Below are 14,064 nucleotides of genomic sequence, written 5' to 3'. Positions count from 1 at the left end.
AATAACTGAAAAACAAACAAAACAAACTCCCCAGAAAAAAATATGAGATGACCACACTGATGACCCTTAGAATCCTAGTTAAAGTTAAAAACAGCACTGTCCATTTTCAGTTATACTAAGAGCTAAGAAGTACTACAAATTGTCCCCCAAATCCTTCACATGTGTCTTTATTGATTTTGCTTTGTCTCAGAGGATTGGAGAGCTGGAAGAGCTTCCTCTAGACTCAAAACCCCCCTTGATGCTTTAGTCATATATATATATGGTAGATGGACACAATAACTTTATTTTGTTTATTTAGTTTGTTTGTGTGGTGCTGGGGATCGAACCCAGGGCCTCACGCATGCTAGGCAAGCGCTCTACCACTGAGCCACAACCCCAGCCCCAGATGCTTTAGTTTTAATTTCATGGAATTTCAGAGTAGCAACTCCTTCTAGCCTGAAGCAAAGCAGCCATCACTGGGACTCAGTTTCTTACTGTAAGTTCTCCCAGGAGGGACAGAATATTTCACAGGAAGTCTCATCTTGCAAACTGAATGGAAAAAATAAATATTAAAACAAAACAAAACAAAACAAAAAAACAAAAAACCGCACAGAGGACAACTAAGAAAATAGCTAAACTACTTCGAAAACAAGATTTGTCCCTGGGTGAATGAAATTTGGATAATGAACTCAAAGATAATCGACAGTAGGCTATGGCAATGAACAGGGTCAGATCCAGGTTTGTGGGACAGGAAACTTACACAATTTGGGAGATGCTCTTTACAAAAAAGACTATAAGGCTGGTAGTATAAATTAGGCCTAAGGCCTTGCAGGGCCCCACGTTGGGGAGATACCCTTAAATTTAAGCCTCATTCATTTCCAGGTCAATCTACCTGTGGGAGTAGATTCTTTGTGGGATGTGTTGCCTTTTTCAAAAGTCTATCTGGAGCTCTAAGCTGTTTTGTAATGCTGGCAGAGTATGCCCTCTTCAGTAAGGTTCTCCTCAAAGAGCAGGGAAGCCACAATCCAAACAAGAAACAAGGTTACTGGTGATTACTTTGCTGCCATTTATGACTTTTTAGTACCTAATTGCAGCTTCCTGGGCCAAATCTTGAGTATAGTATGCAGGAAATACTGGGGATGCCCTTTCTGAATAGCAGGAGGTAAATGAAAAGAATACGTTTGGGATGATGCTTTAAGGTACACCCAGTCCTAACAGTTAAATCCTGAGTCATGTCTTTCAAAGGCTCGTGTGCAGGGGCCTGATTCTCTCAGAACCCTTTCCAAAGAGGGTTTGACTCCAAGTTTCCACTGGGCACAGTTAGGTCATGGGAATCCCTGAGGTCTAACAACTACCATGAACATGTAGCAGCTACTCTTCAGCCAATCCCAGATTACGACTTCTATTTAAGTGGAACCAGAGGTTACCCAGAGGGCACTAAATGGCAGGAGCACATGTCACTCATCAAGGCCAGGTGCAGGGAGGACGCCAGCACCATCCTCTTCCCAACTCAGAGCAGAGGGCAGCCTGTTTATGAGTTGGATTCAATAGGAAAGTTGGTGGCAGAGGATGCTGAGCCACACCATGGTGAAACCAGCCACCTAGAGGGGAGCTGTGTCAACATAGAAGGAAATTATTTATTTAGTGGTAAAACCAAAGTTTTAACACCTGATAGGCCATTTTTAGGTAATAACTTGCATTATAATCTGTTAGGAGAGAAAAAAAGAATTTATGTTTGTATTTGTTTTATTTGCATACTGAAATTTGCATAATGAAATATGTAAGAACCTGAGAGGAGCAATGGACTCTCAGGGAGGAGTCAAGTAGAAGGGGACAAAAGGGATGGTATCAGGAAACAGGCTGTTTGCTCTGTATCTTTTATATCTTCTGGGTCTTGGAGCAGATCAGTATATTACCTAGTCAGATTTTTTAAATTACATTAGATAGGAGAGAAGAAAGAAGGTCTTTTTAAAAAGAGAAAATTACAGGCACACACCTGTAATCCCAGCAACTCAGGAGGCTGAGGTAGGAGGATCACGAGTTCAAAGCCAGCCTCAGCAAAAGTGTGGTGCTAAGCAACTCAGTGAGATCCTGTCTCTAAATAAAATACAAAATAGGGGGATGTGGCTCAGTGGTTGAATGCCCCTGAATTCAATCCCTGGTAACTCCCCTGCCAAAAAAATAAATAAAAGGAGAAAATTGTCTTAATTTTGCCTTTTTTTTTTTTTTTTTTTTTTTTTTGTATCAGGTATTGAAGCCCCACGGGCTAGCCACTGAGCAACAATCTCAGCCCTTTTATTTTATGTTTTGAGACAGGGTCTTTCTTTTATTTATTTATTTATTTATTTTGTTTTAATTAGTTACACATAACAGTACAATGATCTTGACATATACAATTGAATCAGATTGGAGACTGGGTCTTTCTAAGTTGCTTAAGTCCTCATTAACTTTTCGAGTCTGTTCTCAAACTTTTGATCCTCCTGCCTCAGCCTCCTGAGTTGCAGGGATTACAGATGTGCATCACCATGCCTGGCAATTCGGCCCTTTTTTTAAAGGGCCAGATTTAATTGGATTTCTGATTTGAGGACTAAAACAAATTTGTCAATGGAGTTTTTTTTTTGGTACCAGGGATTGATTGAACCTAGGGGTGCTTAATCACTGAGCCACATCCCCAGCCTTTTTATATTTTTTATTTTAAGAAAGCTTTTCACTAAGTTGCTTAGGGCCTTGCTAAGTTGCTGAGGCTGGCTTTGAACTTGAGATCCTCCTGCCTCAGCCTCACAAGCTGCTGGGTTTACAGGTGTGCACCATTGCTCTTGGCATCAATGGAGATTTTGATTGTAGCCTGCAGGGATATAGAGCAACTCATTGTAGCAATATATTGGTATTAGTGAGTAATATTCATTTATTCACTCCACACCTGTGTTTTCAAATCTATGTCGGGTCCTGACTAGACCCTTAAACAAGATATTTGTATGTAACTCCTTAGTCCAAAAGTCACTGTCAAATAGACACTTGATGAAAATGATCATTAAGCATTTAATTCAAAACCTAGGAATAAAATATTTTAAATGTAGGAAGATTCTAGAGATTTGTAGAACTTCTATATTTGCAAATTTTGAGAATTTGTATATTCTCTCATGAAATTATATGCATTGAATTTATTTGCAAGATTAAAGCTATTTACTATATATATATTTAAATTTAGCAGTTCCTATCATATTATCATAGGAAAACAACCTAAACTTAAAATAGTTAACGAACATTATTTGCAAATTATTATCAGTTCCCAACCTAAGGGTATGGGAGTTTATTTTAGGGTTTTCTTATTTAACTCCAAATCTATCCTAATGGGATAGATCTTTCAGATAATTTTAAAGTAGGTATTAGCTATTTATTCAATATTTAAGGTTGGATTTTAAGCACCAGTTCCATTTGTGGTGAGATTTAAAATGTTCAAGATCATTTTGGTATGAAATGTTTGTTGATTAAAAATAAAAACTATTACGAAGGCTTGATTGTGTTTTGCTCAGCCGAAGAGCTTTCACTGTAACTTCTCTTTATCAAAGTCAGTCTGACATCTGAGCTGACATTTGTACAGAAGGTGACAAAATTCACTGGTGGCAGATTTGTTATTCTAGAAATACTTACAGTATCCTGAAAGCTCATTAACTGATAGTTTAATGAACTACTTGAAAATCATAATGGAAATGGCATACATCTACATATTTGCAAGGATTTAAGAAATCCTTTGACAAATAATCCCAAGGTATAGATCACTCTCTAAAATTAGCCAATGACTGTCCAGTTTGGAATTTCATTTTCCAGAAATAACAAGTGGCAAAGTGTATACAGAGCAGGCTGCAGGTCCTTCTTTCTTCTCTAACTGAAGACTGAAAATGGCCAATCTCAATGGACCCCAAACCTGAGTGCCTCATCAATGAAACTCCTTGGAGAATAGAATGAAGTTGCTTTTTGACTTCATCCTTTCTATTGCTTTAGCCCACAGTTTCCTCCTTTGACATCCAGAGTTCCAGAGGAAAGACTGGAAGCTCCCCAGTCAGAGCGTTGTGTGTATACATAAAACCAATTTTCTTTGCCAGGTGGTCACATTAGAAGAGTCGTTGAGTGTTTAGGTGGGGGAAATATTTAGCTGGGGGAAAGTCATCAAGGTGCTAAGTTGGGCAGTACCCTGGGAATTGCAAAATACCATTTTAACTCAAACTTTATAGAGATATGAACAGCATTGTTGACCCAAAGCCAACTTGAGTGTCACTCTGTCCCTTGGTCAAGCAGCACTTGCCACAGTATTTAGTGTCATATTGGTCTCCTTGTGCTGAGAAGAGCTACTGAAAAGCCTTCAGCACATGAAAATATGGAGCAAGAGGGAGCTTCCTGGTGGAATATGAAATGACCTAAACCAATCCAATCCAAGAACATGCTAATCAACCTGTTCTACCCTGTCATTTATCAAAATGGGGACTGTTGAAGATTAGGGGTGGCCAGGAGATTTCTTTTGACAATCCATCTCTGATCAAATAGTCCTCCTTGTTTAGAGCCCTGTGGGGAGACAGCTGCCCGAAGTGGCTTCTGGGCTGGCAGGAAACAGTTTGTGGTAGCAATGCCTTCTGTGGGTGGGGGAGAGGGTTATGCAACTACACCTGCTGTGCAGCTGCGACTGTAGCTAGACTAACCCTCTTCAACTCACATCTGAGAGAAGCAAATGCCTCAGCTTCCTCTCTTTGTATGTACTTCTTTAAAATTATCCCTAGCATGAAGGATATGCTTGTCAGAATTCCATTCTTTCAGAAAAAAATGATGAAGCTACAATTTATCTATTGCATCACACAGTAATTGTCTTCTATCTAATTAACCAACACTGAGTACCTACTATTTGCCCCATGACTCATCCTGCTTCAAGAGTGGGACTAGAAATAAATATGGATCAGAGACAGTCCTCATCAGGGGACTGGCAACCTAATAGAGGAAACACAGATCCAATCATTATTTTGATAAATCTTATAGTTAGCAATTTGAACCAAGTAATCCTGATTGATTATTCATATTGTGTGGGATTTTTAAGGAGGAGTCTATTGAAGAAGTGCCATTTGATCCGAATCTTGAAGGATGAGTTGAAATTTTGCTTAGAAAGGAGAGTGAGCAAGGTGAAGAAAATGAATAATGTATTGAGGCAAGGGGCCCCACACCTGTTACTGCAGCTCTTTTGGGGCCTAAAGCAGGAAGATGGCAAGTTCAAAGCCAGACTGGGAAACTTAGTGAGACCCAGTCTCAAAATAAAAAAACAACAACAATAAAAATGAATGATTTTGCTTTAGAAACTCTATTAGTTTTCCATTGCTATAACAAAAACTAAGGCTGGATGTTTTGTAAAAGAAAGAGATTTATTTAGCTCACAGTTTTGGAGGCTGAATCCAAACAACAAGTTGCCAGTTCTGGTGAGTGTCCTTCTTAGCTCTGTCATAACATAGCAAATGGCATCATGGTGAGAGTTAATGCAAGAAGTGAAAATCACAGAGTGGCAAAGGCTAAGGAGGGACCGGGCTTGCTCTTTTATAACAATTCACTCTCGTGGAACTAACCAGGATCGTCAGAAATACTTTAACAATGCTAAGGGTAATGACCCAAATGACTTTGCACCCAATCACTTTTAAGAGGTTCCACTCATAATACCACCACATTGAGGACCAAGCTTCTGACACATTCCCTGGGGGACAAACCCATCCAAAAACCACAGTGAGGGCACAGGGTGTGTGTGAGTGTGTGTGTGTGTGTGCGCACATACACACAAAAGAGAAAGAGAGAGAGAGAGGAGTTAGGGAGAGGAAAGAACTGGCTAACGCTGATATTCTTTCTGTCTCTTTCCACCACTTTCCCTGCTCCTAAATATCCTTATAATCATTTCCAAAAGTATGCAGTTCCATAGAGAATAATTGGAAAATGCAGAAATCCATAGGGTCAGGAGCCAGATTGTCTGGGTTTAAATCCCAGCTCTGCTCTTCCTAGCTGTGCAGTGTGGGGCAAGTTCCTTAATTTCTCGATGCCTTGGTTTCTTCTTCTGTCAACCAAAGGAAGCATTACCTCATATGGTAGTTGCAAGGACTGAACTTACGGATTCTGCCTAGGCATAGAGCACTTGGTGAATACTCTATCATTTGTGGTTATTAGTATTACTTGTACACGTGAATTGGGGTGTCTCAAAGGAAAACCCAGCTCCTCTTTTGGGAAGAATTGGTTTAAGGAGATAAGCATAACCACTGGCTCCTGAGAACATGAGGACATGGAAAGAATCCAGTTGCTACTTACAGATGTGTGTGACCCAACCCACCCTCTGGGGACTGAGAGGCTTAACCACCCATGGAACAGTCAGAAAAAGAGAAGCTTTTAGCTTTTGAGAGGAGTTTCCTTTTCTACTTTATAAGTTTTTCCGAAGTAAGAACCATGTTTGTTTATGACATAGAATAAACCACTTAAATATAATGATCTTTCAGTAATAATGACGTTGTTTTGAATAATGACATGCAAGAATGTTAGCAAGAAGAACATTTTACTTTCATCTCACACAGTGAGCCAAACATGAAACCTCCATTGTTATGTCAACAATGGTCAATTTTTAGCTTTTTTTTTATTGACACATACACAACAAAGTGTATGTTACATATAAATATAGAGTTTTGGTGAATTTTAGACTGTGTACACCTCTAACAAGAAACCTGTGTAACAGCACCCAAATCAAGAAACCAGACATTATCAGTACCCAAGATGCTTTTTTTACACCCCACCCTTCACTCCAGGAAATAACTATCCTGACCTTCAGCTGCATTATCTGGTCTTTTTGGTTTTGCACTTATTACACTCTGTGCTCTTTTGTAATCGGGTTTTTCCATTAACAAGAGGTACATAAGATTCATCCATATTGTTCTGAATAGTTCATGTTTTTCAAGTAAATTTTATGGAAGAAGGGAAAGTACTTCAGCAAGAAATTTCACTGTATTGCAAGTGCATTTTCTTTAAGCTCATATAATTTATATTTATTAGATAGATGCCGCTGCTATCCTCGGGGCCTTATTTATAGAAGGTGTCCCCGCAAGAAGAAGAATTGGATGTGTGTGTTTAATCATGAAGTTATTTGCACGTCAGTAGATTCATTTCATTTCCATCATCTTACAGGTATAAAAATCAGGTGCCAATAAATGTCCATGCAAACCCTGGAAAGTATATTATTGAAAGTCGATATGGAATGCACACTCTGGAGATCAACACGTAAGAGAACACCAATGTTTGTGTGTGTCATCCAACAATCGTTCGGGGAAGTTTGTCACCACCCAGTTAACAGTCGCTCTCTGCTTCTCCTCCCAGGGCAGCCTGATGACAATAGGAAGCTTCTTACACACCCACAAGTGATCCTTATGACTAATCCTTACCATGCCCACACTGCCTCCCAGTGTGATTTTATATTTGAGTTTAGTCAAAGATGAGGAGAAAAATTAATTCATATCTTTTTATTCATATTTTCATTACTGGACAAATTTCCATAGACATCAGCAAGAAAATATGTTGTATAAATAGTCATTTCTATCCAGTTATCCTTTCAGAGTCCTAAATCAACATCATCGTCATACTCTTTTGATTTTAATCAATAAAAGGCCATAGAGATTGGGGTAGGTGGCATTGAAAGGTTGGACTTGGAGATAAGGTTCTGTCTTTCCTTCAGCTCACCAGGAGCTGTGGAAAACCATGTGCCTTGTCAATCTATGTATGCAAAGCGATGAGACATTGGGATGTTTGAGGGTAAAGCAAAAATCTAAAGCAAAATCTGAGCATGGATCCCACACCAAAATTTCCAAGTCCTCAAAGGTTTATCAAGTCTCCCCAAATGGTTTTGCAACCCACACCAAATTTTATGGATTAAAATAAAATTAAACAAGCTCCAACCCTTTTCAGTTCAGATAAAACCTTGGGGTACTGAGATGTCCAAGCGAAATTTCCATCATTCCATTCTCAAGAGATTTGTATTCTTCTCCCCAGATCAGAGGTGTTGGCCCAAGTGACACCTGGCTTCAAACAGAACCCAGGGGCTTGTGTTGTTCACCAAACGCTGGCCCTGATCTAAGTCACACCACTTCTGCCAGAGGGTGGTTCTACTGATGCAGCCATGAACAATGTGGCTGCTTTCAAAATTAAAAAACTATGAGTCAGACTACTGTATTTGCCTTCCTGGGTTCTGTTGCTGTCTGTAAAATTTCTATAAGAAGAAGTAAGTTTATACAAATGAAACCAAACCTTGAGGAACAACGGAGAACATGGGGAACTGGAGGGATGAGATACAAAACAGCCTACTTTGAAATCTTAGCCGGTTCCTCTCTCTCTGTGAGATCCCTCTCTCCCTAATTCCATTTTTATAAAACATTCCAATGGGCATTTCTTGGGTTAGGCGGTAGGCTGAAATTCCAAGTGCATCTGAATGGTAGTAAAATTGGAGCATAAACACTCACTGGTGTTTTGAAACTAGAACATAGAACCATATGTGAAACCAACCTCGCTCAGGTTTACAGCTCAGGGAGACTGTGGGAATCTCTAAGGAGGGGCTGCTTCTTTCTCTTCCCTGGGCCTCCAGACTGAAACCCACCACAAAAGACTGGGCAGCAGGGCAGCCAGACCCTCTAGTGCGTCTCCAGGTAGTTACCTGCCACAAAGCACGTGGCTGGACATTTTCTGCTCCCAAAACAGCTTTAGATAAGTTTACCATAGTGTTGTTCCCACTGAGCTGCTGGCATGGAACTGCAGTAGGTCCCTTGCTCTGTATGAAATCCCACAGGTAATCAGACCAGAGACAGTAGCTTCATGGAGAGCCCCCAAGAGCCACATGTTGGCCACTGAGTGGCAGTGTGCTGTGTGTGCAAAGAGTGCCCCAATAGAAGAGCCACTAATTACCCAGGTCTGTCACTGTGATGGCCATTTGTTTCTATATGTTCTTTCAGATGTGATTTTGAAGACACGGCTCAGTACCGGGCCTCAGCGATGAACGTTAAAGGAGAGCTTTCAGCATATGCGTCAGTTGTGGTAAAGAGTAGGTTTGCTGCATTTGTTTTATTCAAAGTGTTTTTTTTTTCTTTTAACAAAATTTCTTCTGATTGTTTAAAAAAAAATCAGTAAGTTGATCATGAATCAGTTCACATGTATTTCTCTTTTCTAGGATATAAAGGAGAGTTTGATGAGACTCGCTTCCATGCTGGGGCTTCTACCATGCCCCTCAGCTGTAAGTTGAATAATATATTTGTTAAATGTCATCTTTATGTAAAATACAGCATAATAAGCTATTCTATAATGCTGAATTAAGTGATACTATATGTAATATAATATATGCGAGGATGGATGTATTAAGTTTTGTGGGTATTTTGTTTTTGCTTGTTTTAGATTCTCTGGTTACTGTTTTCTTTTGGGGTCAAATTACTTGGAAAGCCAGATATGATAGGCTAAGAATGGCAAGACTTAAATGATTTTAAGTCTTCTTGTGTTAAAACTGAGAAAGACATTGTGCAAACCTGAGCAGAGTGATGTAACTAAACACGCTAAGTGTGTGCACACACTCCCCCACATGCCCCCTACTCTATATCACAACATTCCACTCATCCTTAAAAATTCAGGTCAGCATCACCCCCTTGAGGAACCATGTTTGACCTCCACTCTATCCCTTTGTCCCATCCAGTCAGAAGTAGGTGTCCTCAGTGAGGCCATGGCTCCTCCTCTGAGAGTCTGTGACATGGGATACTGTTAACTCTTAAGTTATCTCTCCTACCGGTCCTTGAGCCACTTGAAGGCAAGGCTGAACCCTTTATCTCTGAACTCCATTGCCTGGCACAGCATAGATATTTGATAATGAATCAATCAATAAATACATCTATTTATAAAGTACAATTTTAAATCCAGTCTAAATGTGGTTAAACAATAAACTATTCAAAATATTTTGGTCAGTGGTAATTTGAAAATTTGTGAACTTCAATCATTTTATCTATATGAGAACTTATTCATATTTTAAAATTAAACTCCTTATGGTTGTTGAAATCCTTATATGCTTACAATGCTCAGGCTGAAAAAAGGTAGTCAAACCTGAACGTGTTTCCACACATTAAACAATGCATGGTGATTTTGAAAATGATTGATGAAGGTCTTTTCTCAGAGGTCAGTCTTTCACCTAAATGGTTAGTTATGTATATCTGTAGACGCCTACTTCACTGGCTTCATGGAATGGCCCTTATTTTAATATTCCAAGTTATAATCATTAGTATCAGTTCCGTGTGTGGTTGGGGATGATGGGTAGAAGTGAGGAAGGAGCCCATCTCAAATCATGCCCTTTTTCCATCACTTGATTTAAATTGAGATAGAATAGCTGGAAATGTGAATCTACGACTTACCTCTCAACAATCCCAAGACTGGCCTGTTGATCATTCCACCATCATCTGAATATATCCTGCTCATTTCCATCACCATCTCATACATAGTTCACGGTTCTACATTTTCTTTCCTGTCAAGCCAGATTCTTAAAGCCCAGCTTACCCTACTTCTCTTCCTGATCAACTTTATCGAGCCTCTTCTGACTGGCCTCTGACTTAGAAATTGGTCCTAACAGAAGATAAAGGGCTCGTACTTTCAATTGATGTTTATTGAGTACCTGCTATGTGATTAGGTACTGGTTTAAATGCTTGGAATATGCTGCTAAATATCATAGACACAGCTCCCTGCCCTTGGTTTTGTTCTAATGGTTAACATGTATTAATTGGTTGTTCTAAACACTGTTCTAAGATATTTTTATATGTACTGATGCACTTAAAGCTCATCAAAAGCTTACAAAGTAGGTGCATTTTTATCTATGCTATCCAGATGAGTAAAGAGATTGGAGTTTAAATCATGGAACAAGACCACACACAGTGGTAGAAAAAGAACTTGTAGCCTGTCTTTTTAATTCTAAACTGTATTTTAAGCCAGGGTTTGGCAAACATTTCTGTAAAGGACTAGATTGTAAATATTTTAGGCTTTCTGGGCCATATGGTGTCTGTTGCAACAACTCAGCTCTGCCACTGAACATGAAAGCAGCCATAAACAGTAGGGAAATGAAGGAGTGTGGCTGAGTTCCAGTAAACACTTAGCCATGAACATTGAGTTTGAATTTCCTATGGCTTCTCAATTTCCTGTGGCTTCTCAGTCATAAAATATTCTTTTACTTTTTATGTTTTCTCAACCATCAAAAAAAATTTTTTAAAAATTCCTAAGGGTACTAAACAGGAGGAAGTCCATATGTGGCCCACAGATTTCCCAACCCTACCCTAAACCGTTTTTTGCCATAATGGAAAGTACACAGGACAAAGGGTTGAGGGAGTGACTAAGGAAAGATATTTTATCTTCTGGTTGGTAAAGCTGGCTTCCTGCTGAACCCCAAGGCCACCCCAGACAGTCTAATCTCCGGTCTAGAAAGAAGGAGACTGCTTGCCGGAGCTTTTAGGTCACTGTAGAGCCTCCTTATTGGTTTCAAAACCTCAGGCAGCACTGGAACCAGCCCAGCCCTCCAAGGCTGAGCAAGAGTTAGTCAAATCTACTCTCTTCTTGGTTCTCAGTGGAACATCATCACTTAGAAATGAGGCAGATGGGAGACGCTCTTAGGAGAAAAGTTATTTCACCAATGGTTAGTGGTTTTGTGGGGACACACCAGTTCAAGGCAGTGCATTATATTGGTAGAGAGCAAAGCTTCTGGGAACATCCTGCCAGTACAGTGAATCTGGCTATGTGGGTAAATGTGGGCAGTTATTTAATCCCTCTAGGGTTCCCTTTCCTCTACTATAAAATAGAGATAATAAGAGTCCTTACCTGAGAAGATTATTATGGGGCTTAACTGCGTTGATCGCTATTAAATATTTGGAACAATACTTGGCAAAATTGAACCCAGTGCTAGGTTGCATTTTCAAAGGGAAGTTAGGAAAAGAAATGAAACATGAAGAGAAAGGGACTAAGTTTGAGAGTTGGGTTTGAATTTTAATTTCACCCATGTTTCCTATGAAATCACTAAGTCATCACTTCTTTCCTGCCCCCTTTCCTTTGAGGAAAGAGAAACTAAAATTGAGGAGACTTGATGATACAGGCATTTATCCAATCTATACATTGAGAATAATCTTTTTTAAGCTATATATTTTAAATTTTAGTTTTCTTCCAATTACATTTTTAAATACTTAAAAATTTTAGGTCATTAAAGAACCAGCTGCAGTGGCACACGCCTATAATTCCAGCCACTTGGGAGGCAGAGGCAGGAGAATCACAAGTTCAAAGCCAGCCTCAGCAAATTAGCAAGTCACTAAGCAACTCAGTGAGATCCTTTCTCTAAATAAAGTACAAAAATGAGTTGGGGATGTGGCTTAGTGGTTAAGTGCCACTGATTTCAATCCTTGGTACAAAAAAAAAAAAAATCAGGTCACTAAAGAAAAGAAAAGGAAGTAAATTACTGAAAAACTGTTTTTATGAGTAACTTATGTGGTTATTTGGTCCCAAGAGTACAGCAGTATAGTATAACTCAAAATCTAAAATTAAAAAGTGCATATGTTGCAGCTAGCCTGCACTATATTAAGTCTAGGCTAAATGTGATATGAGTTTGCATTCAAGACATTAAACCTGACCTTTTAAATTCTGTTCATCACAATAATGAAACTAAGTATTTAGTTTCTATGATCAATGAAGCAAGAGTTCCCATGTCAATTTGGTATGTGTATGTTCTACCTACTTCTTATATGAAATTAAATTTTTGCCCAGATAAATCATTTGATCAGTCTTTATTTCAACTTTTTTTTTTGCCTGTTTTTATGCAAATGCTTGTGTATCTTGGATTTAAAAAAAAAGAAGAAGAAGAAGAGAGAAATTACTGATATTTGTTTTTGTTGTGTTCAGTTGCTGTAACCCCTTACGGTTATGCATCCAAGTTTGAGATCCACTTTGATGACAAATTCGATGTGTCTTTTGGGAGAGAGGGAGAGACAATGAGTCTGGGCTGTCGGGTAGTCATCACTCCTGAAATTAAACATTTCCAGCCAGAGGTCCAGTGGTACAGAAATGGTGAGTCTTCATAACAAATTCTCACTTCGGTTCTTACCCACAAAAGGTTGCAGACCATATTGCAGATCTGCTTATCAGGGAGAGAACAACCTGCTGTATGTTTAAAATGTTTTTACATAGACATAAAAGCAGCAACACTTTTATAATATATTTGTGATTAAAAAAAAAAAAACTCACTGGGTACAGTGGTGCACGCCTCTAATCCCAGCAACTCAGGAAGCTAAGGCAGGAGGATCGTGAGTTCAAAGCCAGCCTCAGTAACTTAGCAAGGCCCTAAACAACTTAGCAAGATCCTGTCTCAAAAATTAAAAATAAAAAAGGGCTGGGGGTATGTTTCAGTAGATAAGCAACCTTAAGTTCAATCCCTGGTACTAAAAAATAAAAATCTCTATGGTATAAGTGATAGGTTTGTGAGGAAGGGTATTTTACCAAATGAAAGAATTTTTTTTTAAAAAAGCATATTTAATTTAAAATTAATTTTATGACATAGAAATTTCTGGAAATATATATATGTATATATATATGTATATATATATGTATATATGTATCCTATGAAACAATAAATTTATGATGTTATTAAGTATCAGAGTCAATTAAGAGGAAATTCAGACCTTAGCACTTCTGTTTTAATGTATTAAAGGCTCTTTATAAGTACATTCTACACATAAAATATGCAACCTACATTGACATCTCTTTAAGGACATAAAAGTAGATAAAATGATCTTCCATTTTATGGTATATTAAAATCAATGCTGGTAGAACAGAAAAAAAACTGTTCCACTGTCCTTTCCTCTAACTCTGGCTTTAAGATACTTTATTTAGCTTTAATTTATTTTAAAGAGTTCTAGAGCCATGATACTTTAGTGTGAGTAAGAAATAAGGTTTTTATTTCCCCTTTTAAATCCTGTCTGGTTAAAGTCTAAATAAAGAGAAGGAAAGGGGAGGGGAGGGGAGGAGAGGGGAGGGGAGGGA

The 14,064-nt window shown here is 38.7% G+C and overlaps 1 protein-coding gene and 1 non-coding gene across 5 annotated transcripts in view; one reads left to right on the top strand and one right to left on the bottom strand.

Moving 5' to 3' along the window:
- Positions 1-14,064, top strand: part of Myom1 (myomesin 1) — a 139,136-nt gene that overhangs the window by 35,153 nt on the left and 89,919 nt on the right. For all 4 annotated transcript variants that reach the window (XM_048806491.1, XM_048806490.1, XM_015482521.2 and 1 more), the window contains 4 exons: positions 7,168-7,260; positions 8,979-9,067; positions 9,194-9,256; positions 12,928-13,092. In XM_048806491.1, coding sequence (XP_048662448.1) covers positions 7,168-7,260; positions 8,979-9,067; positions 9,194-9,256; positions 12,928-13,092 — 410 coding nt within the window. The remainder of the gene's footprint in view (positions 1-7,167; positions 7,261-8,978; positions 9,068-9,193; positions 9,257-12,927; positions 13,093-14,064) is intronic.
- On the bottom strand, positions 306-378 carry Trnaa-agc. Its single transcript has one exon. It is a non-coding gene; the product is annotated as a tRNA-Ala (tRNA).

The sequence above is a fragment of the Marmota marmota genome, unplaced genomic scaffold, assembly GCF_001458135.2.
Source record: "Marmota marmota marmota unplaced genomic scaffold, marMar, whole genome shotgun sequence".
NCBI classification, from domain to species: domain Eukaryota; kingdom Metazoa; phylum Chordata; class Mammalia; order Rodentia; family Sciuridae; genus Marmota; species Marmota marmota.
This window is presented reverse-complemented; position numbering and strand designations above follow the sequence as displayed.